This window comes from Chenopodium album, chromosome 4 (genome assembly GCF_948465745.1).
Source record: "Chenopodium album chromosome 4, dcCheAlbu1.1, whole genome shotgun sequence".
Lineage (NCBI taxonomy): Eukaryota > Viridiplantae > Streptophyta > Magnoliopsida > Caryophyllales > Amaranthaceae > Chenopodium > Chenopodium album.
Window position 1 is genome coordinate 8,081,739 of NC_137837.1, and position 27,723 is coordinate 8,109,461.

Below are 27,723 nucleotides of genomic sequence, written 5' to 3' on the forward strand. Positions count from 1 at the left end.
TGATCTTATGATTGTAAGACGTCTAACATAAATAATGTTTCTCAATAGATTATCAAGAACTTTTTCGTACTTCAATTTGTATTTATTTCTTAATCTATACAAGTATAAAGAAAATCAATTAAAAAAAATACAAATCAACTTACATATTGAAAGTACAGTCTAAGCAGCCTTATGAGGCTCCCTTTATGGCTTTGTGGTCCATCTCCATGTGATCTACCAATCTCTTAATCAACCAAATTAAAGTTAATTAATCAAAAGTTAATTAAGTTTAGTGCTTCTAACAAGGGAGTCTTAACCCTAAGCCATAAGAAATTTGGGACCATTTTTTATCAACTTTATAAAACCATGATTTACTGCGAAAATTTCACCCATCATATCAGCAAAATGTTCCCATTTTATTACCCTTCCTAATTAATTAAAGCTTAATTATTAATTTCTTCAATATCAAAAGAAATTTGCCCATCATCACCCATATATACCAAACTGACAAATGAATATCCTTTTGTTTATTAACTATATAATTAAGTTAACTATAAGTACAATCCTTACTAGTTACTGTACTAATTATTATAGCCAAAAACAATCAATTAAGATTAGGGTTTATAATTAAAATCATGAAATTTAACATAGGTTTTTTTTTTTGGTTCAAGGGACCTAATATCACCAATATTATCATCTTTGATTTAATAAATAACTTTATTATTATTTTTTTTACCATTTATTTTGTACTTGAAAAGCCATATCTCTTTGGCTTTAATTTGCCTTTTATTCTAAAACAATGCAAAGATATGAAATAACTCCTTTTCATGTTGACAAAGCATGCTTGGAAGTACAATGAGAGTAAAAAGCAAGAAAAAGGTGAAATTAGATGCATGTATTATACAATTTATCTACATGTCTACCAATGCATATTGTACTACATATTCATATACAATTAAGTATATGATTGATTAATTAATAATTATTTGCATTTTATAATAATTATAATTTTGGATTAATGGTTTTCAATTTAGTTAATTAGGGCAAGGAATAATCCTGGCATCAACCTTGATTAATTCATTTGCTTCGACGCGTGGCTCGTTGGCAATGGTGAAATGTACTTATTAATTTTTGTTGTAGTCAAATTACTATGTATAGAGGTGCTATTTTCACTCATGATGCACCTATGTTTCCAAGACATGAAGTCATCTTGTCTGGAAATCTCCTAGAAATTCTATTTGCTGGGGAGGTGCATCCCTTTGCATTGCCAAGAGCAAACTAAACTAAAACCTAGGATTGAGATTTAAATGGTTTCCATAAGGTGTGACTCTTCCTAAATTTGTTCCCTTCCAAAAGACACATACCCTTAAAACTCAATAGCATATACTACAAAAATATATACAAATCGAGAATACAGAGTATTTCTTTATAAACCGATTTAAATGATAGAAAACACTTCTGTCGTCAAAAAAGAAAAAAAAAAATCCATCGTATATTGTCTATTGTTTTCTCTTATTTGAGAGGAATTAATTTTTTTTTTCTTTTTGCATCTTTATATAAATATATAAATATACTTCAAAATTAATAAATTATGATTTTCATCTTATAATAAAAAATTAATACACTTTTTTTTTAAAGAGGTCATTAATATATATTTCATAAAAAATAAACACATAACCTTATAAATTTATAAATTTTATGGCGAAAATAAAAAAAAAAGAAGAAGAAAAATTTGGGAAAAAATAACACTTGGCGATTATCAATGTTCTCCATTGGAAATAAATAAATAATTACTAGTTTACAACCAGCTGAAGCTAGGGCAGAAATAAAAGTGTATGTGCTACACTAATTTCAACTCCTTTGCAAGAAAACGTTTCGATGCCGTTGACCTTCATGATGCATTTTTTTTTTTTTAGCAATTTTTGCAAAGAGATAGTTAGAGATCCAAAGCAGGGAATTGCAAAATACACTATCAATTCATACTTTGCATAATTCGAGAGTTACAGTATGTAGCAACTAACAAGTAAAAAGAGTGGAGAAAGTATAACTTATTTCCAAGAAATCAAAATAAGTTTTATTACATGTTCATAAAGTCAAGTTTAACATATTTCAAACAAAATATATAGGAAAATTTTCATGAAAGGGACATATATATATATATATATATATATATATATATATATATATATATATATATATATATATATATATATATATATATATATATATATATATAATGATTATAATCAGGGCCGTTTCCAATAATTTAAAGGCCCTGTTCAAATTATAATTAAGAGGCCCTTTAAAATAAATTTTTTTCATTTTCAAAGATTAATTTGGTATGAGTATTGTTTCTTGAAACTTAAATTTATTTAATTAATCTATAATACTCCAGTGTTTATCGGTTGTCTGACTTAATTTTGGGCTTAAAATAAAACTTGTATAATGTTATTAGTAATTACTCCGTAATATTAATTTGGGTAAATAATAATAATAATTATAATGTTAGTCCAACATGTTTAGTTAATGAACCGAGCCTTGAAAATTGAGCTCGGCTCAAGCTCGAGTGCTCCAAAAAGTGGAGCTCGGCTCGTGGCTCGTTATTGGCTTGAGTCATTATAAGCTCGATATTGAAAGGCTTACCCAAACAACCCAAGGCACAAAGTTTAACAGTGGGTTGTTGAGTGTTGACCTCTTGTTATTGTTTTTATTAACAATTTTTTTGACAATATGCTTATTAACTTATTTAAACGTAAAAAAAAAACCATATAATTATTTTTAAAAAAAATCTTCGAGCCTCTTGCGATCTTTTCGAACCGAGCCTTGCCTGGCTCGTGTATCGTCTTGTTTAGTCTTGAGCTTAATTCTAACTCGAGCCTAACATTGACCAAGTGGAGCTCGAACAGTTCACAAGCAACCTCAACAGAAAATTAACAATAAATGAAATTTTGAAGTTTTGACAACTTTATGGGGGTAATTAAGTTCTAGGAATCTTGTATAATTGTGTTTATTTAGCTCTGATTCGCGTGAATACAAGAAGTAAGTGGAAATGGATTTTTTTTTTTTTAACAATTGGGCTCCGAAAATGTTGGGCCCTCGATATTACGGGGCCCTGTGCTAAGGGTCTGTTTGCACAGGCCCTGATTATAATTATAAAGTATATTATCTTGAAGCCACAGAAATGATGATCGTATGTAAAACCAATAATCCAAGATTTCACTTAATGGAGCATGTTCTCTTCCTTGTAATTTTACTCATGAAGATTAATAAGTTACTAGTACAGTATGCCAAATTTGAATTTGTCGTAAATTCTTAGCATCAAATTAAATTTAATTTTGTTGTATGCCAAATTTGATTAAGATTACTAAAATAATTTTTGGTTAAGTATGCAAGTGGTGAAGATTGTGTATCTTACTCAACCTTGAAATTGTAGTATCAATCTCCAATTCTCCACTTAAGTGAATTACTTAATCCTTATTCATGAATCGATACATTTTTGTTACGCAAAATGAGGCACTAACGTTATTTTTTTGCTAATTCCGATCTCAATTTGGATATTTAACGCCTAAATGACCCCTAAAATCTTAACCGAACATTTTTTGACATGTAAGCCGATGAAAAAGTTGAATCAGATTGTAATTTACAATTTACACGAACTTTTGGGCTGCAATTTGCAATTTTTCTTAAATGGCTTCAATTTGCAAAATACGAACTTTAAATGACTGTAATTTGCAAATTTTATTTAAAACGGAGTACGTATAAAACTTCTGGTCCACAATACGTATAAAAACTTAATCATTAGAGTACGAGTAAAAGTAATAAAAATCAGTACTTTATACTTTATAGCTTCAAGAACTACAGTCATGGCTGCCACAATCGCTGTCAATTGTAAATAGATCACCTGCACATTTCAAGGTATTTGCAATTTACTCTCTTCTTATTTACTTTTATGAATTGGAGTCTGATTGCCAAATTGTTGTGAATCAGCTATCAAGAAACGCAACTCACCTCACTGACCTTGATTCTGTGCTGCGCGATGTGATGGCTCAAGTGGTGCACTACTCAAGCCTTCAATGGAATCATGTGAGACGAGAAGGCAACACTGTGGCACACAACCTTTGCAAAGTATATTCCTTTCAATGCTGAGCAAATTTGGGATCATTGTGTTCCAACTGATGTGTCCCCCTATGTACTTATGGATGTTTTGGCTCTTTAATTGATTCTTTGCCCCCCTTCAAAAAAAAAAAAAAAAAAAAAAAAAAAAAAAAACTAACTGCAATCATCAATTCTTTAATACTACATAAACAAAGAACTGAAAAAAAAGAAGAAGAAAAAAACGCAGCATTAAACAAAAACCGATTGATAGAAAAAAAAATAAATAACAATCCAATCCGATCAAATAAACAAGCAACAATGAAATGCAAAAGTCAAACGATAAATTAAAAAAAAAAAAGATCAAAATGCAGAAAATTACCTGATGGAACACAGAGTATGTCAATAATCTTGCTGCACAGTGAGTGCATAAAACTAGCCTGGGCATGGGAGGCTTGGGACTGCTATTTTAACCCAGCTATCTGACATAGAAATAGCAGATGCATGTCACCGCCATTGGAATCACCAATCCATGGCTCAAAGAAGTACTAAAAACAAGTCTTGCTGTTATAGATCGTAGTGCTAGTAACACACAATCACCTCCAAACAAATTCTAGCAGTTAACTATACTCTTCAATTCTGACAAATATGATTACTCATCATGGGTTAGATAGTAAGATATAGCTAAACTTGAGCTCTGGCTCCATTAATATTCAAAGGCTAATGCAGATACCAAGTAAACACACATAAAATTAGTACAATAGGTCAAGACACATCTGCTTCCATGAGCACCATTCAAGTAAAAGCAAGCCCAAAAAGAAGTAAAATCAAATGTTCCAAATCACAGATGTTAATACAAAAATTGCATTGTATACAGCATGTGTGGTTACCCCTTCGCATAGTAAACAAAATTGCTGTTATCGATCTATGTCTAAGATATAGCTAAACAAATGCAACTCAGTGGCAGATGGCTAGCAAACACCGCAATTGGATACAAAATTTACAGGTTAATCCACATTTGCTTCATAGGTTCCAAATCACAGGAGTTAATGTGTTTGCCTACGATCAACAAAAAAAAGAAAAATAAACTATAACCAATTTACAATGATCACTCGTGATGTAAATGATTTCAAACCAATTTACAATGATCACTCATGATGTATATGTTTTCAGATCACTTTCACAGCTGATCATATATGCTTTAATCATTGCTCCTTCCACCTTTGCTCCTAATTATCGCTCACTCAGTTGTCAATAAACTCTTTCAGCAAATTCTTGTCTGCATCACCAATATTTGGATCAGTAAGTAAGTCCACAAATGATGATATAGTGTGATTATTAGCAGGCTTCTCATTAACCTGACAAGCTCTAATGCTCTCCTAATGTCCTTTCCATCAATGAATCCTCTAATAATTGTATTAAAGGTGCATTTATCTGGAAAGCATCCATTGTCCTCCATATTCTTCAGTAATTCATCGGCTTTTGCTAGCAACCCTTCTTTACAAAACCCTTTAATCATTATGTTATATGCACGCACATTAAGTAGCCCTTTAGTTGTGAGAAAGGAGAAGATGTCCACTGCTTCTGTAAGGCGATTAGCTTCACACAACCCATCTATTAGGATACGGTATGTAACAATATTAGGGACCACTCCAGTATTCTCCATTTGCTTCAATGTTGCGATTGCCTCATCTATTTGTCCATTCTTACACATGCCATCGAGCAATGAGCTCCAAGTGATTATATCTGGCTTTAGTCCATGAGCTTCCATTTCCTCGAAAAACTGGTGTGCAAGCTTGAGCTGATTGTCCTTGGACAAGGCATCTATAAGAGTGCTGTAGGTGATAACATCAGGGGATAATCCGTTACAATGCATTTCTTGGAGCAGACCAAGAGCTCTGTCTATGTTTTTAGACTTGCAATAGCCATTGATTAAGCTGTTGTAAGTAACTACATCAGGTTTGCAACCATTTTCAACCATCAAATCCATAAGCTTTTCTGCCTCATCCATCTCACCACGTAAACAATATCCATCTAATAGAGCGCTGTAAGTGATGATATTAGGAACAAATCCTCTTTCAGTCATGTGAACAAAGATGTCCCTTGCTTCACCAACCTTGCCATCTTTACAGTACATATCAATCAACATGCTGTAGGTCTTAGTGGTAGGAGGTATGTTGTCCCCCAACATCTCAGTCAGCATTTGTTGAGCCTCTTTCTGTTGCCCCAAAGTGCACATACCTCGAATTAAGGTATTAAAGGTGACAACATCAGGGGAAATTCCCTTGACTTTCATCTCCTTGAAAAGGCGGAGAGCCTGAGGTAATAACTGGTCTTTACAGAGACTATCAATGATGGTGTTGTAAATGACAACATTAGGCATACAATGGCCATAAGACTCCATATTTCTGAGGAGTTTGAGAGCACCGGCTTGAGAATGTGGGTTGGTAGCCAAGCTTGAGAATTTTATCCAATAAAGGAACAGCTTTGTCCAAGTGATGAGTATGAACGAAGCCGTTAATGAGGGTATTAAAGGTGACAATACTAGGCTGAAAACCAAGTTTAATAATGTTGGCGAGCACAGAGAACCCAAAATCAACAAAGTTCAAAAGACAGTAGCAATTAGCAAGGATGGTAAGGGAGTAATGATTTGGGCGAACACCTAACAAATGGAGGTGTCTGTAAAGAGAAATGACAGTGGAGAAAGGGGGGTGGGGTTTAATCTTGGACATGGCACTCAATAACATACAGAAATCAATGATACAAGGAAGAGGTCTCATCGATATCATATGGTGGAAATGGGAAAGGGGGATTTCAACATTAGTAAACCCTAATTTGGATTGTTGTCTAACAAATTTGAGAAACAATTTGGGGTCATCATCAACATCAGCATCAACATGAAAATCAAAATGTTTGGAACGATAAGAGTAAAATCGGGAATGAAATAGCAATGGAAGAGGAGAAATCAGAAAAGAAAGTGGTGAAAAATTGAAAGACGAAGTGCAGGAAGAAAGAGGGAAAAAAGGAGGAAGATTACCTAAAAATGGCGAAGAAGATGCAGAACCAAGCAAACGTAGAGCTTTGCTCCTCATCATCGTCTCCACTCAGTTTTCACATCTCAGACAAATACCTGCTACTCTGCTAGTGTTGGCTACTGCGAAAAGATGGTCATGAACTTATTTTATTTTATTTTATTTATTTATTACGAAAAGATGGTCATGATTTTTTTTTTTTTTTAGGAAAAAATGACATGAACTTAACTACTCTAATTCAATAATAATACAAGTGAACCAAATGGCTGTTGGTGTAGTGGTGATCGGGACTACATTTGATAGGGGGGACCTGTGTTCAATCCCCCGCAACAACAATTGGGAGGGGAATAGAACCTAACCATCGGAAATTAGAAGCTAAACTAAACTGAAAATAAATGTATGAGAACATGCCCTTAGTAGTGCCATTTGGGGTAAGGTTGAAAGGGTGAATACATATGGACTTTCCCAACCCTGCCTTAGAGGGATAACTTGGATTACTACTGAGTTGTTGAATGATTAATAACACTGATATCTGGTTTTGTATATTCCTTAATATGAACGCGCCAAGGATTATTTCACTTTAAGTAGGTTGCAGTTAGGATTGTATATTTTTTTCACAAAACAGTCTTATGACTTATACCTCAATCTTTATGACTTATACCTCAATCTAAGGGAGGCTATGACGTTTTAGGATTCATAGGGTTACAAAATTTTATGAACCTGCTCATCAAGCTTTGGAGGGTGATCGAAAGCAGACTGTTTGGGGGTTTTTATGTTATAGTTTTCTATATGCATTGTATAAAAATAGATCTGTTTGGTCTTTTTTTCTTAGGTTAAGTTTCATCATGCGACTGATGTTGACCTTTGTGGTATTCTCATACCCGTGAATGCATTCTCTGAGTTTTGTGAATTCTAGTTACTATTGATAAGCTCATGGTTTCTACGCTTTCCCCTTCATTTTTTTGGAAAGAGTCAAATTGTGTTATTCATCATTGCAATATTTTGCTGTGTTGGTGCTCTTGCTATAACTGGATCCCTGCATCGTGTTGACAAGGACCTTCTTGGCTGGTGGTTGTGTGAGCGCCGAGTGAAATCAGGGCAACACTGATACCTGTGGTTGCTTTCCGGCATCTAGGCTGTTAGCTTTAGGCAACACTGTTTCAGGGCTAGTCTTTCCTTGTTTCTTCCATTTTGAGGATGTACACTTAGCATCTACAATCCTGCGTTACGTTCCAAAGCTCTTAACGTTTTAGTGATAGCCTATTCTGTCAAACTCGTAAAGTTCTACTAAGCTCTTGTTACATTATACTCGCTAGTTTTGCTTGTAATTAACTAATTCATATTTGTTCCTTTATGTTACTCTAAACTTATCAGCATTTTGTTATGCTAACCCCATCCCTACATAATATTCTATTAATACCTTAAATATATTATTTCGTATACGAAGTATATTGATATGAATATATGATGATGTATAAAGTTTTACTAACGAGCTCCTACAAAATTGCCTCATAATAGTGTGTGTAAAATGTAAACGACCAGTCACATATACAGAGTAAGTCTGTATAGTCCAAAACAAGTTAAGCAAAAGTATCAGTATCAACGCTGGCTAGTGTCATAAAACCCTAGAGTAATTTGGAGTTCAGAAGCCAATTATATCTTAGACAAACATTGAAGTCCATTACTATCTTGCTTAAACATAAAAACTTGACATTTCGAGTGAGCTCACTCGGGTTGGGTCAATTTTGACAAAATCATCCTAAACCAATGAATCGTTTTCATGTTGTCGCTGCACCATTAAGGGCCTATAATTTCATCAAAATAACCATGTGTCATTCATGTAAAAGAACATTCTGGTGAAGCGATTAACAGAAGGAAAGCAGCCGGAAATGCCAGAGGAACAGCACAGAGAACAAATCTGAAGCCTTCTTCTATACAGCCCTTTCATGGTCGGATGATTTAGGACTTAAAATTTCCCTCAATACTATGCTTCCATCTATATTGGGTGTGTGCACGAACAATACTAATGGAGAGTATCTTACCTATTGTGCTTCATGATTCATCATGAACCCGCTCACTAATCACGCAATCAGCCCAAATATGCATCAATTACTAGTTGTTCAGACTTCAGAGCCAAAGAGGCAAAGAACACAAAAAAGAAATTATGGATAACTGACAAAGAATCAAAGAATTATATCAATAAAAGCTTCTACAAAACCCCAACCATCCTCAGTATCGGGTCCAACCCAGTAGCCAGTTAATGTTTGGGGACAGTAACTTACATCAGAATAAAGGGGTGATAGAACAAATGAATCCCTAGATGGTACTCTAATCAGCCGCCCTGAGTACAGACTCTGTACAGCGGTGTGATTCCTGATGCAGGCAGAGGAGATGACTCTGAATGCTGCAAGCATAAGATACGATTTTAGAATAAAAATTCAGTTTAAACTTTATAAGCAACTCTAGCATAAGCAAGTTTGAAATCTATCATTGATGATATGAAACCATATTGAATGTATCAGCATTGTATAAGACATCCATGCTTGCAATATTTCTCTAGGGTAAAAAGAATTATATAAAGAGTAAAATAAGGTGAGAAGGATCAAAAATAAAAGAAAGAAAGTGAGAGGGGTCAAAAACAAAAAAATGTAGGTAAGAAAGGTCAAAAAGAAAGAGAATACACGAATCCTAGTTGTTAAAAGTATAATCTATACCAAATTACCAAGCGGCCAAGATCATAAGTAATTAAGTATAACATCAAAAATCAGTTTCTCATATACATGATGGTAATATGGTATATTAGTATCATTGTTTCTAGGCTTCATATTAGTCCTGCTCCAAACCTGACATCTTGTTATAAGACATGTGATTCCTAACATACATCAACAATCCATACCTAAACCATTGATCAATCTCATCCGGGTCAGGAGCTTCACGGGAATTGCTTAAATGTTCTCATGTTGCCTTAGTTATGGGAACTTGGGAAGTCTCATCAAATAATTAGTAAAAATGAGTTACAACCATAATGACATGGATAGTCAGCTAGAGGGGAGCAATATAGCAACTTTAAAGAACCAACAGTCTCATGCCACCAGCTCCATAGTAAGCAAATTAAGACCATGATAAACATGACAAAACAGACATTTGAAAGTTGATATAAAAAGCAAAGGTGGATCAAGTCAAGCGCCTTAGCTTACATGCTCTATTATAGACCATAGACTTGAAACCATGTAAAGAAATTTGTAGCGAAAACAGAAAACCATAATGGCACAAAAAGAAACTTACATGCTCTTATAGACCATGGACTTGAAACTACACGGTGATCACTTGTTTTGGGCTGTAGCTCCTGAAGTGAATAAATTACTTAGTCAGAAAAACCAATCATCAAGCCTAAAACAAATAAATAATACGAGCAGTAACAATGTAAAAGTTGCTAATAAATTTTGGTGCTTCTACAAGAGAACAATCCCTTCTCACCCTTACCCCCAGAGTAATCACATGAACAGCCATACACCCCCACCAACTTCCCTGCATCCAGCAGGGGATGGACTTAGCCCCATAGCTTCTTAAAAGGGGAAAACATCGAAAAGAAGCTCAGGGAAGTAGGAAACTCTTGAGTTATTGAAAATGTGGGCATTATATATTGCATTCAGATACAAGGTAACGAATGAATCTAATTAACAAAAGTATTGAGATATGTGTATTTTAAGCAGATACCAAGTAGAAAAGGACTAATGAACAAAGCTGATTAGCAAAAAGAAATGAGATATTACTCTAAGCTGCATCCAAAAAAACCTCCAAAAGACTAACTCCAATCTTACTCACTCGGACTCTTCATTCCAACTCGAAGTTCCCATACTGCCCAAAACTTCGAAAATACACAATGTCACAAACTCTGTATTCATTTGGGCACCTGATAGTAAAATGAAAATAGCTGCACAATTTACACCCCAACCTCACACCTAAGTTCTACAACTATAAATGACCTCTTTCAATCAACAACAATTATAATTGATTTTCTTGATACCAACAATTATAATTGAATTAATTTCAGCCTGCAAATCCGAGTCTCATCTAAACATTTCAATAATTTCATACTCCCTCCCAGTTAATAAGATATGTACATTCATTATTTGCTACATACTACTAAAGTTGTCACGATTCCTAAAACAGTATGATGTATAGTTAAATTCCTTAAAAGTTACCTACCAACTATAAGTTATAAGTATATCTAATAACGGCCCAAATTTTACATAGTCCCCTATTAATTTAAGGGTTTGAAACAATCCAACAATAACAAAATCAAATGTAATAATGTGCCTTACACTTTGAATAAAATGAGAAATTGGACATTTAAATGAATAACATTATACAAGTAAGTTACAAAATACATCAATTAGCCTTCAAATTCATCAAAAGAAAACTTGTGAAATGTAAGATAAAATTAGCTCAAATTAAAATTTAATAAAAAAGCGCAAAATTGAGAAAGAGAGTATTACCCTGAAATAATAAGAGACAATTGGAAAAGGAGAGAAATTAACAGCAATTAAACACGCCATTTTCTTCTCTCTCCAAATTCTTATGCTCTTTTCTGCTACTTTGAACTGCTTCAAGTTTTCTTTTGTTGCTTCATAATTTTCCCAGAGAGATGAAATTTTAGTTCTTCATAAAAGATACTTGGGCAAGTAATTCCAACTTTACTTGCCTGGGCCGATTTTGTTGCATTCTTACAACCTTACATATGCGATGGCAGGCCCAACCTCAATTGTATTACGAAGTTTAAAGATGGCACTGACATGACTTACTAAAAGAAAAAGCATAGCACACCATGGTATTGTTCGTGTTGGGGACTTGGGGTGAGGCCACATTTATTTTGGAAAAACACGACAAGGCATAGCCTGACACATAACTTGTAAATCGACCTTAGCTAGGATTGGTACGAGGATTGACTTGCTCGCTTGGCATGTCCTATTACCATATGTACTTCTAGTTGCATTATTTTAACCATACGTCGTTTTTTAACCTTAAATATTTTATTTTAATACGAAAAAAAAATTATGCCTCATGTATTCTAATCCAACAACAATTAAATCATTGATAACAAAGTTAATATGAGAATAGTGTAAAAAGTCCGTATAATGCAGCTGTTGTGAAACAAATGAGGTATGTTTGTTGTGAACTTAGACCATACCCATAGTTGGATGATCCGGAATGGACTTGACTTTGGGCCTATTCACATTTACTGAAATGAACGAGTTGAAATGAATATTTTATGAGATAAAGAAATTAGGAGTTTAACTGAACTGAACTGAAATTAAGTTGAAGTGAACATGTCCTTAAATTGATTTGAGTGGAAATTAAGTGCTTCCTTTGTTGTTTTTTAGAAGCATACTTTAAGAATTTAAAAGATGTAAGCGGGTCAATACATCAAAAAAAAAATTAAATATAAACAAAATAAAAATAACTAGTAACTAGGAAGATAAAGTATTATGGAGTATTATTTTTAGAAACCTTTTAAGTGGTCACATTAGTGAAAAAAGTCTTTTTAAATCAAAAATTGTGAAAAATGACCTTTTAAGTGGTTTTAGATTATGAGCTGGGACCTTTACCAAAAATCCGAGGAGCCAATATTGAAGTCCGACCATCTCCCTTAAAAAAAACAACCTTACTTGTACGGAAATGTACTTTATTTCTAAGTCCACGAAATTTGAGGACAAAATTGAAAAAAATAAAATAAAACATTAATAATTTCACTTTGCATCATCAAGAAATGCCCTTTTTTTTTTTTTTTTTTGGGTGTTTCATCCGGTTCACCCTTTGGGCTAATCCGGATTCGGGGATCAGTTCTGGGTGGTTAGGTTCCAGTCCCCTCCCGATTGTTGTTGCGGGGGATCGAACACGGGTCCTCCCTACCAAGTGTAGTCTCAATCACCACTACACCAACGACCAATTGGTAAGAAATGCCCTTATTTGACATAATAGAAATCGGCCATTTCACTTTCAGTCTTTCACCATCTCTCTTTCTTCCTTCCGGCGTTCCCCTTGCGACATTTCCCGACGCTTTTCTCAAGTTCGTCTTCTTTTTCTTCCTTAATTGGTTTTCTGCATTTCCCCTGTTTATTTGCGTTAGGTTTTTTTTTTTTTTTTTTTTTTTTTTCAATTACAAATTCAATTTTTTAAATTCACAATTGAGTTTTCTGTCACAGTTTCGTCGGAATTCAAAGCGCCGATTATAAAAAGTCGTTGTAATGGCGGATTTCCAAACGTCTACTCAAAGAGCAAAGTGGATTTTCACTCAACAAGAGTTGAATGACAAGTACATAGCTCATAATCAAAGAGCTATAGAATCATTAGAGAAGGTAAAGTTTTAATCTTTGGACTTTTTTTTTTATCTTCTTTTTGTGTAATTGTTAGCATTATTGATAATTATTTGGTTTTCATGGACATTGATTGTTGTAACAAATTGATGTAGTACGAACTATAGTAAATCGCCATGATTGTAGTTGTATTTGGCACTTCCGCTGTCTAGAATTAATAGTCGTGTTGATAGTGTGATTTGAACTAGTAACTAGTCTTTTGACCCGTGCAATGTTGTATCGATAGAAGTAGGCAAAGACGAATGAGAAACATAATTTGATTGATGAAAGTTACAAATTAAAGACTACCACATTCAGTGGCCTAGATTTTCCTAAGTTGGACTTAGTATTGACTGGTCATATTTTCAGAAAAGAAGGTTGCATTAACAATTAGCTTAGAAAATAGTCTATGCAAAATTACAGACAGAGATGCAAGGAAACAATTTAACAAGATTTAGTGATTTTCATTACTAGTTTTCTTGGGTTTTTTTGCAAAAAACATGGCAGAAATTAGTAAGAACGACGTCTTTACCATTGCGTTAGGGTTTTAATATTCTAGGTGTAGGTGTAGATGTAGATGTGACAACTTAATTTAGATGGAGATAGTAGTTCGTGAAAAAGCATTGGTCATATGCGAGGAGTATTGGGTTGATGTTAAATTGTTAAGAGCATTACACGGCCTCGTTTCATTAATCTATGTTTGAAGTTGTAAGCTGCTTCTAACTGTGAAGAAATTGCAGTTCATGGAGATTCCTGCTCATTTTTACTAGATTTCATTATATATTTATCTTATATAGCACTAATTGATGTACTAATTTTATGCATCATGAAGTATGGTACAACAAATTTGGCTATTGATGCTGATGGGTCTTTATCACATCCTAGAAACCAAAAGGATACAGGTGGTAATGCTAATGCTTCTTTGAGTTTGGACCGCATCAATACGTGTTTTGTAAACTTCCATGTTTGTGACTGCATTTTATGTTTCACTAAGGTGTTAAGCAGTCTCGTGCAAAACCACTTAGTGTGGAAGAAGAAAAGATGTTCCATGTGTATTATGAAACCAAGATTCAAGAAGTATGTGGAGCCTTCAAATTTCCTCATAAAATCCAGGTTTGCAGTTTTACTATGTGGATATCAAAATCTTTCTACCAAAGTGGAAATTCTCATTTTAATCATCTATGTTTTTTTTTTTTTTTTTTCCAAGGCTACTGCACTTACATACTATAAGAGGTTTTATCTCTGCTGGTCAGTCATGGAGCATCACCCAAAATCTGTTATGTAAGTTATTGTATTATTGTTTCTATTAACTCGGTATTTGGCTAATATATACAAGTAGAATATTGTCCTTCACCACTTATAATTACCTTGTACCTTCCTGCCCTTATTTTGGTTTTGATTTAGAATGTGTTGGAGATTACTAGGAACCAGTGGTAAGTATGTGAATGAGCACTGTCTTCTGTACTTTTCTAATTTAGAGATTTATATCTGCTTCAATAGTGAAATATTAAGTATTTTGGTATGCAAATATGTAGGTTAACATGTATATATTTAGCTTGTAAGATAGAGGAGAACCATGTCTCTGCTGAGGAGCTTGGCAAGGGTATCCAGCAGGATCACCGGATGATTCTAGATAATGAGTTGCTAGTCCTTCAGGTACAATAAATTGCTCTTTCAATGATCTCTCGCTTCCCATGTACTCTTGCATATTTTCTGTAGATATGAACTGTATTGGTGCCCCTATACCTTGACCATACTTCACTTTGTGATTTCAGTCTCAGAGATACATATTTTACTACTCTTTTTGATCACAGTGAATGGAGATATCCTGAATGAAACTTACACCACTCCGGCACTCCCCACAAAATCCTGTCTCTCCTTCTCCTTCATTAGCGTACCTTCTTTCTCTGTTTACTATTCCATCTCCACTAAAACTAAGATTCTTAGAATATATGTCAAATACTGAGATAATCTGTACTAAAACTAAGATATGTCAAATTGGCCCATAAAAAAAGAAAAAAAGAAAAAAAGAAAAAAAAAAAAATAAAAAAAAGGTATTCGGGGCCCTGCTAAGAAATCACGGTCTTTGCAAGGAATTGGGTCAGTCTGCAGTAATTTCCCCCCATTGTCACGAGCCACAGTGGTCTTCTTTTGTTGTACCAGTAGAATTTTCATGATAGTGTCTGCCTGTGTGGTGGGGCTAGCCATGGGATATGATTTGTGGGAGTGGGGGCGAACTTGAGAGTTTTGTTTAATATATTTAAACTCGAAAAACTCTTACTCAAAATTGCTAACTAAATTACATGTCATCTCATATTTGAAAGGACACAGTAAATAGTCAATTGGGCAATTGGTGAGGTATATCCAAAGCATAGGGAAATGCAAAATTTGATATCCCCTATAATATCCTTTATTTTTTAATTGACATTTATAATTATGTAATTTTTCAGAGTCTGGGATTTGATCTAATTGTATATACACCATATCGATCAATTGAAGGTTTTATCAATGATATGGAGGTATGGTAAATCCCAATCTATTTGTTATAGTATATCCTCAATTTGCATATGCTCCTGTAAAATTTCTGGTTTTCCACTTTCATTGAGCATTAATGGCCTATTGGTCTGTTAACTATGATTTTCTAGGACTTCTGCTATGCGACAAATGGTGAAGTTGACATGTTGCAGGTATACATCATTATTATTTTGAGACACATTATTCTTTTGTTTCCTTTTTAGCTTTTTATGGACATAGAATGAAATGTGTCTTGCAATATATCTTTCTGTGGCTGTCATGCTTTTTACATGACAGACTGGATCATAGTGGTTTGATGTGGTATTTTGCAACTGATCCTTTTGGTATCGATATTTTCTGAATGGTTTATCTGTATACCTCCTTTATTTAAGAATAGATCATAATGTTTGATGTGGTGCTTTGCGCCCGTACGCATATAAATTGATGTTATCTCAATGGATTAAAAGGATTAATTTCACTTCTCAAAAGTGAATCATATTGTTGATTGTTTGGAAAGGTTGATGTGATAGAGGAAGCACAACTTTCAACTAATAATAATAGCCATGGAGGAGATGATTATGATGTACTTGAAAATTGATTTTCCATTTTACTTTTGCTCGCAGTGTGTTTTAGGATGATATACTGTTTGTAACTTTTCAAGAAAGCCAATAAACCCTTAATTCATGTTAGGTAATAAAAGCGGTGCATTTGTACTCATATAGCTAATAGGATCCCTAAATAATGCTGTAGCTAAACCTCTTTAGTGATTGGTTGCTGCCATTATTTATAAGACCCGATCTTGAGACTGTATGAGATTTATTTATATGGTGATATCTGTATCATTATATGTGTTATTTCTGTTGCTTCATATATTCTTGTTTTAATTTTTTTTTTCTTGTATATTTAATCTTGATAGCGGTGTTGCTTATTCACTATTTTGGTATCTTACTATCTTTCCAGGAGTTAAATCAGAGAGCGGTCTTTGAAGCTGATAAAGCAATGCTTACAGATGCACCACTTTTATTTCCTCCAGGCCAGGTATTCTTTATCTGAAAAGATTTAAAGGTTGGATGAGAGTACTCATGCTGAGGCTTGCCTAGGTCTTTTAGGAGGGCATCATGAACTTTATGATAATGCTTTCACTGTGGATGTTGCTGAGAAATGTCACTTGTTAATGGTGATAATAATAAACCCCAAAACCTACCCCATCCCAAACTTCATCCCTCCACAGTATAACTAATAAATCTCAAAATAATTCTAAAATAGTATGTGTACATTGATTAAATTTTGAGTTTTTGGAGCAAAGATTACACAGTTAACAAGCATTTTGCCCCATGGTCGTTTTTGTTACGAGTATTTTTGCCTTAAGTTAATCAAAGGCAGCAGCAGAAGGCAGTGAGCTCCACAGCCTGCAATGTTCAAAATCATTCTATCTTTCCTTTTCACTTTTTATTTACTTGAAGAGAAAATGTGGATAAGCTTTATTAAGAAGGATATATGTGACTAACCATTAAATTTCCTCAAAACTAGATTTGGAATTGCGTTTTATGGTGCTAGATTTGATGCTTTGCCCATGTTGATTCAAAAGAGATTTGCAAGCAGTCATTTAGGTCTGACATTTTATGGCTCTAAAGATACAGCAATCAAACTTGAAAATCCATTACATCATTGTAAAACCTAGGATCAATGATAGTTTATATCTTCAGGCTTTTAGCTCTGTACATGAAACCCTCTAATAATTCATTTGTTAACTCTGCTTTGTACACTTCAATGTTGAATCTGACCATTGATTACAGATCTTCCTTTAGTTCCTTGAGCAGAATGTTAAACATTAATCTATTTTCCTTTCTTACTCATTGTCTCTAATCTCTGCTAATTTTTTCCATGACACTTTCCTAATTGTTCCTTCCATTTCATGTAATCATGTCAATATGTTAATGCTAAAGAGAGCTTGATGTCTTGAATTTTTATGCTTATGACATTGGTCCATAAAGGAGAGATGGGTTGAGTGCTACAGTGGCGAGGGTAGTCAACAATGAACTTTATCAAACCCGGTGGGTTTATCTGGACTATGGTACATTTTCCGCCCCAAGTTCACCCATATGACTTGGTTCAACCAGGACTCCCTTAAAAAAGGCTCAAGAAATGTTGAACGATGGACAGTGAAGGAAAGAATATTTGTAGCTCATAGGAGTTCATGTTATAGTTTGCAGTGGTCTCACTATAAATGTATGATTAGGATTGTGTGTTCACGTGTTTTTCTTTAGTCTTCTTTCAATATTACCTGTCTGACTTTTGATTTTGCATACAATGTTTCTTTGCAGTTGGCATTGGCTGTACTCCGTAGGGCAAATTCTGAGCTCTTAGTTCTAGATTTTGACAGGTATTAGACTGCTTATGTTTTCTAAATATAACGCTGAATATTTTGCTGCTTGGTTTATTTGACTTTTCATTGATTGTAACTAGCTAAGAAATACACTTATTATGCAGATATCTTAATAGCATTCTCTCACGCCAACAATCTGAACACTCTATTTCAGAGTTGGACCAAGGCCTCAATGCTATAGAATATCTGGTACTTCTAATAATTCACTTGAGATTCTGATATTTTAATATAACAGTCTGTCCATCAAATTTTTGGTTGATTGTTATTGACATTGTACTCTTTGCAACGCTGTATATTTTGATAATGCATCGTGATTGATAACATTGATGAAACCTTATTTTGATTAGTCAAATGTTCTATATGTAATGCTATGGACAATTGAGAGGCATAGTATGTGTCAAACACTAGTCAGAGCATGAGAGATTTTAGGAGAAACATGTAACGAACCAACATAATATAGATGATTCTAAGAGATGAATGTAATGATTATGACTGATAAAACTTATGAACTGGAACATTGGAGCAGAAATTTGTCACAATCTGTTAGTATGTCAATTAACTGTATATTGTTAATCAAAACTTAGTGTCACAATTTTTATATCTTGATTTTCTTCTTTGGGAAATATTCTGATCATTGTCAATTATTTTTTTTGTGGATGCACCCGCTAGTGGCTAGTCTGTTACAAGTGCATTTAGTTTCTTAATGTTCAAAATGTTTGCTTTCCATTGCATGACTTATTATTAGCAGTATAACTTGTGTTGACAAATAATGATAATGAGCACCTTTCTTTTTCTCCATCCACAAAACAATGCAGATAAAGACAATTAAAGTGGGTGATAATGATGAGATGAAACGCGTTGCTAAGAAGCTGAAATTATGTCAAGATTCTGGATCTCGTGACGAGTAACTTGTGCTCCTTCTATTGTCAATTTGAATTTCAATTTCCATCGCGTTTCAAGCCTCTTTTTCTATATCTAATACTGATGAATTGTGGTTTCAGCAGTAAGAAGAGAGAGAAGAAGTCAAAGCACAAGTCTAAAAGAAATCCACAAGAAATGCAAACGACACAATCTGCTGCTGCAGAGTAAGGTCCTGTTGATGTGTATTTTAAATGAATAATTAGTTTTTAAGCCTGGGCGCCCTGGGGCAATATATCTCTTAAATGTTTAACTATTAATATTTTACTTTAAGGAGATAACATCATTTATTGAATAGTTTAGTGGATAAAACTTTAATGTATAAACTTGAGATCACGAGATCAAATCTTGTATTAAGCACATTGCATATTTTTAATTGTATATGTATGACTGGAATAAATCACCTAAAGGGAGGGTGACACCTGGCGTGTTTAACCAGTTAGTGAAAGTAAAGTATTACCTTTAAAATACTCGAAAATATATCAAGCATAAATCTCTAGGCTTTTACTTATTCATAACAATGCTGTCTAACTTCTAATGAACTAAGATAGCCCAATAATCGACACTTATAGCTTGGAATATAGACCCAAAACACCTAAAAAAAGTCTAAATAATAAAGATAGTTATAAAAGATCACTTGTAAAACCCCTAATTTTAGAGTAAGGTAATACCAATAGAGTTTAACTGTAAATCTGTAATGTTAGTTCTGTAATGTTAGTTGGAAGGAGTCTGGATTCACATAACCTGTGTGTGTTGTGTAAGGTTTCAGCCTTTTCGTCAGACTTGTAATATTTATTGATACAATCTTTTGTGATGCGTCATGTGTGTGCGATTTGCTATAATATGTGAAGTTGTTTACGCTCAAGTTATCTGAAATATGCTGTAATATGCACGAAATTTGTTTGAGGGCGTAAGGGAAGTAATGCTCAAATTTTCTTACCTATACTTCTACAGTAGGAAATGTGAGGTTATTGTGAGTTTGAGATGCAGTACTAAATTAGAAGGGAATCTCACCCTTTTGTTTCGAATTCTAGGTTAATCTTGATATATAAATAGGTATGAGTACATGTTATGAATATGATGTAGCTAAGCAGCTGATGTGCTTACTGGGTTGTATATGCAGGTGATATGTATTGCAGTGAACTCTTTTTGGCTGTATGACGCAATAATTGATCGGTTGTGTGATACGAGTACACTTGCAATCTATCTAGGCCTATAAACTATGGCCTCACCAGTTTACATCAGTTCATCCTGTCATTGAAATCAACAGCTTTACCTGAGGTGATGCCGCTTGCTGTTTGTTGGTGGAGCGAAGCAGTACAAGGAGCTATTGAACTGGTGTAATCCGTAGTACCATCACTTTCTTTTACTGCCCTTCTCATCAGAAAAACATATTTTGTCGTCCATTTATTCCTATTCCTACCAAACAGAGATTCTATATCAACTTGTATGAGGAATTTACAAGCTTGTAAAAGGAAGCCCTTCTCATCAGTCATTTATATGTATTGCAACATTTTAAACTCTTGTTATATACTGTATTTTTAGGTGGATTACAAGTTTACAACCGTTATGAAAATAACAAGTTCAGACAGAAGTTCCTACCAAAAAAAAAAAAATTCATTTAATTCAAATAAAATAAGTGCAAACAAAAGAAGTTCATGCAAACTAAGTTTATAAAAGTCAAATAAAACAGGAAATTTTGTCAAAAATCACCTACTAAAAAAATATATATATTTTTTTAATGAAAAATCACCCACAATAAAAAAAAATGTTATAAAAAACCACCCAAACTAATAAAATCATTGACCATATTTGTCGGTGTTGACTACCCTCCTCGTCCCCTCGCAAACCCCTACAATTCACAAGATGAACTGATGTAGACTGGTGATGTCCTTGCAATTTACAGGATTAACGGGGCAAAAGACTAGTTCAAATTAATTAGCCCTTTAATGATAGTGGATCAGGTGAGGAATTGTAGAATAATACCCTATCTTAGTAGATCGTCTTTAGTCATATTTTCACTACTTAGGAAGTTATGCTACTAAGGGTATGCATGTCATTTGTGAATAGAGGTGGTTATTGGGTAGGGTAGTCCAATGAGAATAGGGTTAGGGCCAAGTTTAAAGGGTTTTTAATGGACAGAGTCTTTAATGGATAGGGCCCTATATTGACCTTGTCCAATAAGGGCCCTGTCCATTAAAGATTCTGTCCATTAAAAGCCAAAATATTTTTCCAATTTAATTGATAAAGAAAATAGATAATGTAATAATAATTACATAGATAAATTTATATTCATATATACTTAATAATAGCTTTGTCCAATATTTTTTTTAATTGATATTTTGTAGGCCCGCCCATTATCGACCCGCTATTGACCCGTGACCCGCATTAGCCCGACCCAATATTGACCCTATAAAACGTGACCCTCTTTGACCCGACCCGCCCAATAACCAGGTCTATTTGTGAATATAAAAATCTATACTAAGGGGGTATTCTGATTGACTGAGCTGAGCTGAACTGAATATTTTATGTGAGAAGGAAATTAAGAACTGAAGTGAAAATAATCTGAATGGAACAGGCCCTAAGACTCTTCTAGCAATGTCTATGTATGGGCATTTTAAACTTCGGGGGTAGCCCAGCATCGGGGAACACAACCAAGGAGGATGCGCCCACCAAAAAAAAAAATGTCCATGTATCACTTGACCCTCTACTCATATTGCAGGAAACCTCATGCCAAGTAGCTAGAATTGAATATCAAGCAAAGTTTGGTAGATTTGGTCTTGTGACTTTAAGGTCACGAACACGAATTTGAGCTCTACTTACTACAAAATACTTGAAAGTAGGGGATTCTCTTATCTTTCCCCTTTATTCTGAAGCGATGAACTATAGGGTTGATATCAAATCAAACCAGATAAATTTATATCAGATAAGGTTATATGTATCCACGTTCAATATAAAAATTGAAAAAGAAAAAAAAAAACTTGTTTAATTCAAAAAATAAATTACTCGTTTATTTGAATAACTTAATTAAATAAAATAATTAATTAAACATAGAGAAAGTACGTTGACACTTATAGAAAGTGGACCACTGTCCACTAACCCATTATAACCATAACAAACAGTTTTCTCTCTCCTCTTTCTCCCCCCTCACCCTTTTTAACCGCACAACACACGTTCTCCTTCTCCTCCCTCTTCTTCTTCTTCTTCTTCTTCTTCTTCATGCAGTTTTACTTTCTCTCTCCTCTTTCTCTGATTCTCTGCAAATCTCAACCCTAACTTCATCCTCTGACAAACTTCAACAACAAACTACTCAAAACTGCCATTGTTAAATTCAAAAATGAAGCGAAAAACTACTCTACAATCTACTCATACTGCTACTGTTGCTGTTTCTGCTGCTGAATTTTTGACGAAGAATGTTCGATCGAAGATTCCACGACGTAAACGAGCTCACATTTCTCCAGTTCTCATCGATTTCACTACTTCAAATGCTGCTGCTGATGATCTTAAGCTTAATCGCAATTTCTCCTTCAATTCTACTTGTGATGAGGTTTCCTGCAATACGACGCTTGAATCGGTTGTTTTACCTCCAAACGGTGCGTTTCAGGCTGGAAATGAAGTGATTCTGAAGCCGTTGAAGAAGGAGGTTGCTGAGGTTTCAGTGTCGGAGAATTCCTGTGTTGAATCATGCTCTGTTGTTGCGGAGTCGAAGCGAAATGACGTCGCTCCGACGGAATCCACGGCGGCGGTGGATCCTCCGGCGAATACGACGGTGACGGTTGAGCAGAGGAATGTGAAGCATTATTCCTGTGATTCTGGTGATTTTCAAATTGGATCAATCGGCTCTGATTTGGCTTGCTCTGAGCAATTTTCGTATGATGATTACGAAGTTTCGTCGGCAACGAACTTCTCCGAGCTTGAATCGCAGATTTATTCCGGTAATGGTGAATCGGATTTTGATATTTTCACTGATGAATATACTCCTTCAATGTGGTTGAATTCCGGCAGCCAATTCTCTGAGAAATCCGGCGATGATTCGTCTTCTCCTTGTTTCTCTCTCTTCAAAGAGTATTACAAGCAATTCTTACCAATGAGCTCTGATTCTACTGATTACGAAGTTACTTCTCTCTTCGATGATCAGTATTCTGATGAACTTGCTGTAAGTATTAATTTAATTAATCATTTAATTTATGAAATAATTAATGTTGTATTTTGCTAAATAATTTTATTTTATTATCAATTAATTAATTGATGATCAATTGTGTGTTTGTTCGTAGTACTGGAAATTTGAAGTTGAGGAAGATGAAGAGAGCTACAGAATGTTGAGAAGTAGAGAGAGAAATCAAGCGGTGAAAGCGAAAGACTACGTTGAAGAGTATGATTTTGCGACTGATTTCGGAGAATTAATCGTTGAGCAACGATTATTGATGGTTAATTGGATTATCGAGGTGAGTTAATTTCGATTTCGAATCGCCATTGTTGAAGCTTGAATTTACAGTTTCATAAATTCTTTGACGTCAGCAGAAGTTGTTTTCTGGTTTTTTTAGCTTTTAATTCAATCAATCAATCAATCAAAACCTTAATCCCAAAAGTGGGGTCGGCTAACATGAACCAAATTTGATTATTCCGTGTAGTCATCAACATAAATCTTTCTCCTCCATCCCTTACGATCCAAAACTTCATCCTCACGTAAATCCATGCACTTCATATCCTTCCTCACTCCTTCCAACCAAGTCATCTTTGGTCTCCCTCTTCCTCGTTTAATCCCTCCATGGTCCCACTCTTCCACTCTTCGCACCGGTGCACCCTCGGGTCTCCGTCTTACATGTCCAAACCAACGCAGACGATTTTCCCTTAATTTATCTACAATGCCCGCCACACCTACTTTCTTGCGAATAACCTCATTTCTGATTCTATCTCTTAAAGTGTTTCCACACATCCACCTTAACATGCGCATTTCCGTAACCTCCATCTTTTTTTAGCTTTTAATTATTGTTTTTAAATTTAATTTTTGATTTTTTAATTTTTGCAAACGGTAACTGTTCGTTAGAGAGAATAACAATCAGTGTGTCACGTTTGTTGCTATATAATTTAAAGAACATGTCCAATAATATATTGCCACGTAAGGTATAATTTTAATTTATGTTCCTGATGGTGTAATCTTCAGACTCAAGGTACACTGTCAAAACGAGTTTTCGCGTGTAAAATGCCAAAATGTTGTGCACGAATCATGTCCTCAACTAGATCTGTTTCTTTTAATTATTTTATTTTGGAAGTAATAATTACTTGTAGTTTTGTTGCTAGAGGTAAAATATGTAAATTTTGATTATGTGTTGTTTTGATAAGTAAGGTTTTCAATTGATAAGTTCCTAAATTGACCCTTCTAAACAATTTTCGAAACATGTACTATTATATAACTACTCGGAGATGTGATTAATTAAACTCTAAAATTATCGTTGTTTCTTGTGTGTTCTCAATTGAGAAAGCACAATTTGGAATCGTGTTCATATGAGAGTGACTGTAAGAATTTTTTGTTAAATGCATGTGGAGACTCCATTAGGAACATGAAAGGGTCCTTTTAAATCGAAGACACGGTATATGACTGCATAAATTGCTATTCATTAGGAAGTAAATGCTAAACAATCCTATGAACTAGAAGAAGGGGTACTTGTACTTATTGGGACAGCTGAATTATTACTTTGATGATTAATGATTATTATTGTAAAAGGCTTTTTACTCGGTATTTACTTTGATCATTGCACGTTTTCTCACAACTAGATGCTATGCATTCAGCCATTTACGCAAGATTTTGCTCTAGTTTTCCAATTATTTGTGGATTAGGATAGCTATCAACATTGCCTTCAAGGCTAGAACATTTAGTCTGGTGAATATAGCCCTTTCTAAATGGCAATTTACCTGCAGCCTTGCTTTTCTTGGACATATTGCTTGAAATTTGCCTTTTACTCCAAAAATAAAGGAGATGGTTAACTGACTACAATTCATGCTTTGATCAAACAGCTAACCAAAAAAAAGGATCTCCAGAGTGAAACCTTGTTTCTTGGTGTGCGCCTCCTTGATAGATTTCTGAGCAAAGGATTTTTCACAAGTAGGAAGAACCTACAACTACTTGGTATAGCATGCTTCACCTTAGCAATCAGAATTGAAGAAAATCAGCCTTACAACAGGTTTCCACAAATCTATCTTAAAGTTGTTTGTTTAATCACATTTATAAGATGACTTAAAGCAATTCAGCTATTTTCTAATCATATTAGTTCATCAATTCATGCCAGTTCTATTATTGGAGTTTCAAAGCTTTCACCGATTGAGATATTGGTCTTAGTCTCCTTAGGTCAGGGTCTCAGATAGATAAGATATGAGTCATATGACAACGAAACATGTTTAATACAATATAGCTTCAGATCATAACTCAACTAAAGCTTCCTAGTTTGTTAGACTTGGTGGATTCACAGTGTTCTGCTTGTAGCTCTTCTTTTCATTGTATTATGTTGGCAGTATCATCTTGTTGTACACTGATTGCAATTATATTTTCTCAGATTTTAGATTAATTATGAATCTAATTGAATTCCAGTGTTCGGCAAAAGTCTTTCTATGTGGGAAGCAATGTGTACAGCAGATATGAAGTAGTGGCCATGGAATGGGTAGTGCAAGAAGTCCTTAAATTTCATTGCTTCTCGCCAACAATCTACAACTTCTTGTGGTACATACAACTGTCCGATATTCTTTTGATCTGCTTCCATTAGATGCATAGATAGATTCGATGATTAAAGATAGTATACATTGTTATTTCACTGGATATGATTTGCAGAACTGGATTTAAATCCCTATGGGGTATAATACATACTACTGATAAGTGTGATTACCTTCTCAAAAAACTCAGGTTTTATCTAAAAGCTGTGACTGCTGATGAAGAAATGCAAAGAAAAGCCAAGTACTTGGCTGGTCTATCACTACTTGATCATAGTCATCTCAGATATTGGCCCTCAACTGTGGCAGCAGCACTAGTTATCCTCGTCTCCCTGGCAGCAAATCGAGATGAATTCAGCCTTAGGATCATGGAGGTATCATAACTTCAGCTTCTTCTTTTTTCTTTTTTTAAAATACTGATTCTATTGCATTGCATCATGTTTAGTACATCCCTGATTGACATCAATCACACAACTAAGAGGAATGCATGATTTAAAGTAATTGCTTGCCTTTCTGTTTTTCCTGTTAAATTAGTCTTTGAGATTTGACTTTAAAAATGTACCATTTTCCCACATTGCAATTTGTTTTTGTTTGGGACTTTGTAATGACTGGTACCTATTGCATCATGTTTAGATTAGGCGTATCTTTTGGTTTCCTTTTGCTTGTAAAAGATAGATTTGGAGTTTGAATTTAGCAGTAATTCCATTTATAATTTCAGAAGGCAATGCATTTTATGATGGAAAACTAAAAATTAATTTTGTCTTCCCACATTTTATAACGAGACTTAATCTTTCAATTGTCTAACACTATGTCAACCTATGCAGGCTCATGTTAGAACAAAAGTTGACGATCTACCTGAATGCATTAAGGTATTAAAAAAGCATTCCATAATTTCTAATCATTCATCAAAGGTTTTCAAAATGTTTCGGCTAGTAAAGCTCACTGCAAGTCATGTTCTGATCTTTTGATTCTTTTTGACAGAGCTTGGAATGGTTGGCTAAGTACTCTTGGTAAAGGTTAACTTTATTCCTGATCAGATTTTGTGGCCATAATACTTGTTAACACAGCACATAGAAGCTATGAAGATCCAATATTCGTCTAGTATATAAGAATTCCTACACTGTTTCTGTACCCAATTTTTTGTGAAGTGTACCTTCACCTCATAAGACTGAACAGGAAAAAGTCCTTCAAAATTCATTCTGGGATCGCCTGCATATACCATCAGCATCAAAGTCCAGCCTAAGAGTTCAGCTAAGGTAACTCACATGTATTGTTCGCGACACAAATTAAAACTTTGTGCTCATAACAGGAACTCGTCTACAACATTATTCTTTATGTTGATAATTTTTTGCAAATTGTATAGACTATAGTGATAATGTGTCATTGTAGGAATTTATACTACAGCAAGCAAAGTTTGCATAGTGTCGAGGACATGAACGTTATTGATTTGGTTCGGCTTTTTGCCAAAGGCATGAAGCTTTGATCATTAGTCTTTATAGAATCCAAATTTTGAACAGTTGAGTTCAATTTGCTTTTACATCAATCTAATGAGAGATGGATCCTCGTTAATTTCATATTGTTATATCAACTATAGTCCATGAAAATGTGGAATCACTATATCATTAGTACTTAATTTCTGAGGCTAATTTGGGGATTAACTATATTGTTAATGCTTTTGGAAGCAGTAGCGTGGAAGTTCAGTCATGCCTTGTTAGTTTCAATCCTCTAATAAGAAGCATGATAT

General features: G+C 34.3%; 3 protein-coding genes, 1 long non-coding RNA gene and 1 pseudogene across 8 annotated transcripts; 2 read left to right on the forward strand and 3 right to left on the reverse strand.

Annotated features, from left to right (window-relative positions):
- Positions 1–3,749: 3,749 nt before the first annotated feature.
- On the reverse strand, positions 3,750–7,228 carry LOC145626580 (uncharacterized). Its single transcript, XR_014111032.1, has 4 exons — positions 7,109–7,228; positions 4,454–4,553; positions 3,988–4,211; positions 3,750–3,880 (listed from the first exon to the last, which is right to left on the reverse strand). It is a non-coding gene; the product is annotated as an uncharacterized LOC145626580 (long non-coding RNA).
- Positions 4,861–7,037, reverse strand: LOC145626182 (uncharacterized; annotated as a pseudogene).
- Positions 7,229–9,276: 2,048 nt separating the features above from the next.
- LOC145626581 (uncharacterized) lies at positions 9,277–11,757 on the reverse strand. Its single transcript, XM_081679034.1, has 3 exons — positions 11,603–11,757; positions 10,389–10,449; positions 9,277–9,507 (listed from the first exon to the last, which is right to left on the reverse strand). Exons 1-3 carry the CDS (start codon positions 11,660–11,662, stop codon positions 9,287–9,289), a joined length of 342 nt encoding a protein of 113 aa, XP_081535160.1. The 5' UTR covers positions 11,663–11,757; the 3' UTR covers positions 9,277–9,286.
- Positions 11,758–13,058: 1,301 nt separating this feature from the next.
- LOC145628813 (cyclin-H1-1-like) lies at positions 13,059–20,808 on the forward strand. Of its 5 annotated transcripts, none has more exons than XM_081681218.1 (14): positions 13,059–13,173; positions 13,310–13,462; positions 14,292–14,364; positions 14,454–14,572; positions 14,667–14,740; positions 14,995–15,115; positions 15,910–15,978; positions 16,105–16,146; positions 16,934–17,011; positions 18,298–18,356; positions 18,464–18,548; positions 19,175–19,263; positions 19,361–19,449; positions 20,401–20,808. In XM_081681218.1, exons 2-13 carry the CDS (start codon positions 13,352–13,354, stop codon positions 19,446–19,448), a joined length of 1,008 nt encoding a protein of 335 aa, XP_081537344.1. In that variant the 5' UTR covers positions 13,059–13,173; positions 13,310–13,351; the 3' UTR covers position 19,449; positions 20,401–20,808. The 5 variants fall into 5 exon arrangements, with proteins under 5 accessions (XP_081537344.1, XP_081537343.1, XP_081537347.1 ...); XM_081681217.1 differs by having other exon boundaries at positions 19,361–19,444; XM_081681221.1 differs by having other exon boundaries at positions 19,364–19,449.
- Positions 20,809–22,614: 1,806 nt separating this feature from the next.
- LOC145626582 (cyclin-SDS-like) lies at positions 22,615–27,259 on the forward strand. Its single transcript, XM_081679035.1, has 7 exons — positions 22,615–23,433; positions 23,552–23,722; positions 25,293–25,459; positions 25,864–25,992; positions 26,173–26,353; positions 26,804–26,848; positions 26,961–27,259. The coding sequence occupies exons 1-7, from the start codon at positions 22,615–22,617 to the stop codon at positions 26,991–26,993; spliced, it is 1,545 nt and encodes a 514-aa protein (XP_081535161.1). The 3' UTR covers positions 26,994–27,259.
- The last annotated feature ends 464 nt before the right edge of the window (positions 27,260–27,723 follow it).

Excerpts from the sequence above, each read along its gene's own strand:
- LOC145626581 (XM_081679034.1), bottom strand. The coding sequence starts at position 11,662 with ATGGCGTGTTTAATTGCTGTTAATTTCTCTCCTTTTCCAATTGTCTCT. Across the intron at positions 10,450-11,602 it reads TTGTCTCTTATTATTTCAGG|GAGCTACAGCCCAAAACAAG; the intron begins GTAATACTCTCT and ends TATTCACTTCAG. Across the intron at positions 9,508-10,388 it reads TCCATGGTCTATAAGAGCAT|CATTCAGAGTCATCTCCTCT; the intron begins GTAAGTTTCTTT and ends TTATGCTTGCAG.
- LOC145628813 (XM_081681218.1), top strand. The coding sequence starts at position 13,352 with ATGGCGGATTTCCAAACGTCTACTCAAAGAGCAAAGTGGATTTTCACT. Across the intron at positions 14,741-14,994 it reads CATCACCCAAAATCTGTTAT|GTTAACATGTATATATTTAG; the intron begins GTAAGTTATTGT and ends GCAAATATGTAG. Across the intron at positions 19,264-19,360 it reads GATTCTGGATCTCGTGACGA|CAGTAAGAAGAGAGAGAAGA; the intron begins GTAACTTGTGCT and ends TTGTGGTTTCAG.
- LOC145626582 (XM_081679035.1), top strand. The coding sequence starts at position 22,615 with ATGAAGCGAAAAACTACTCTACAATCTACTCATACTGCTACTGTTGCT. Across the intron at positions 23,434-23,551 it reads AGTATTCTGATGAACTTGCT|TACTGGAAATTTGAAGTTGA; the intron begins GTAAGTATTAAT and ends GTTTGTTCGTAG. Across the intron at positions 25,460-25,863 it reads GAAAATCAGCCTTACAACAG|TGTTCGGCAAAAGTCTTTCT; the intron begins GTTTCCACAAAT and ends ATTGAATTCCAG.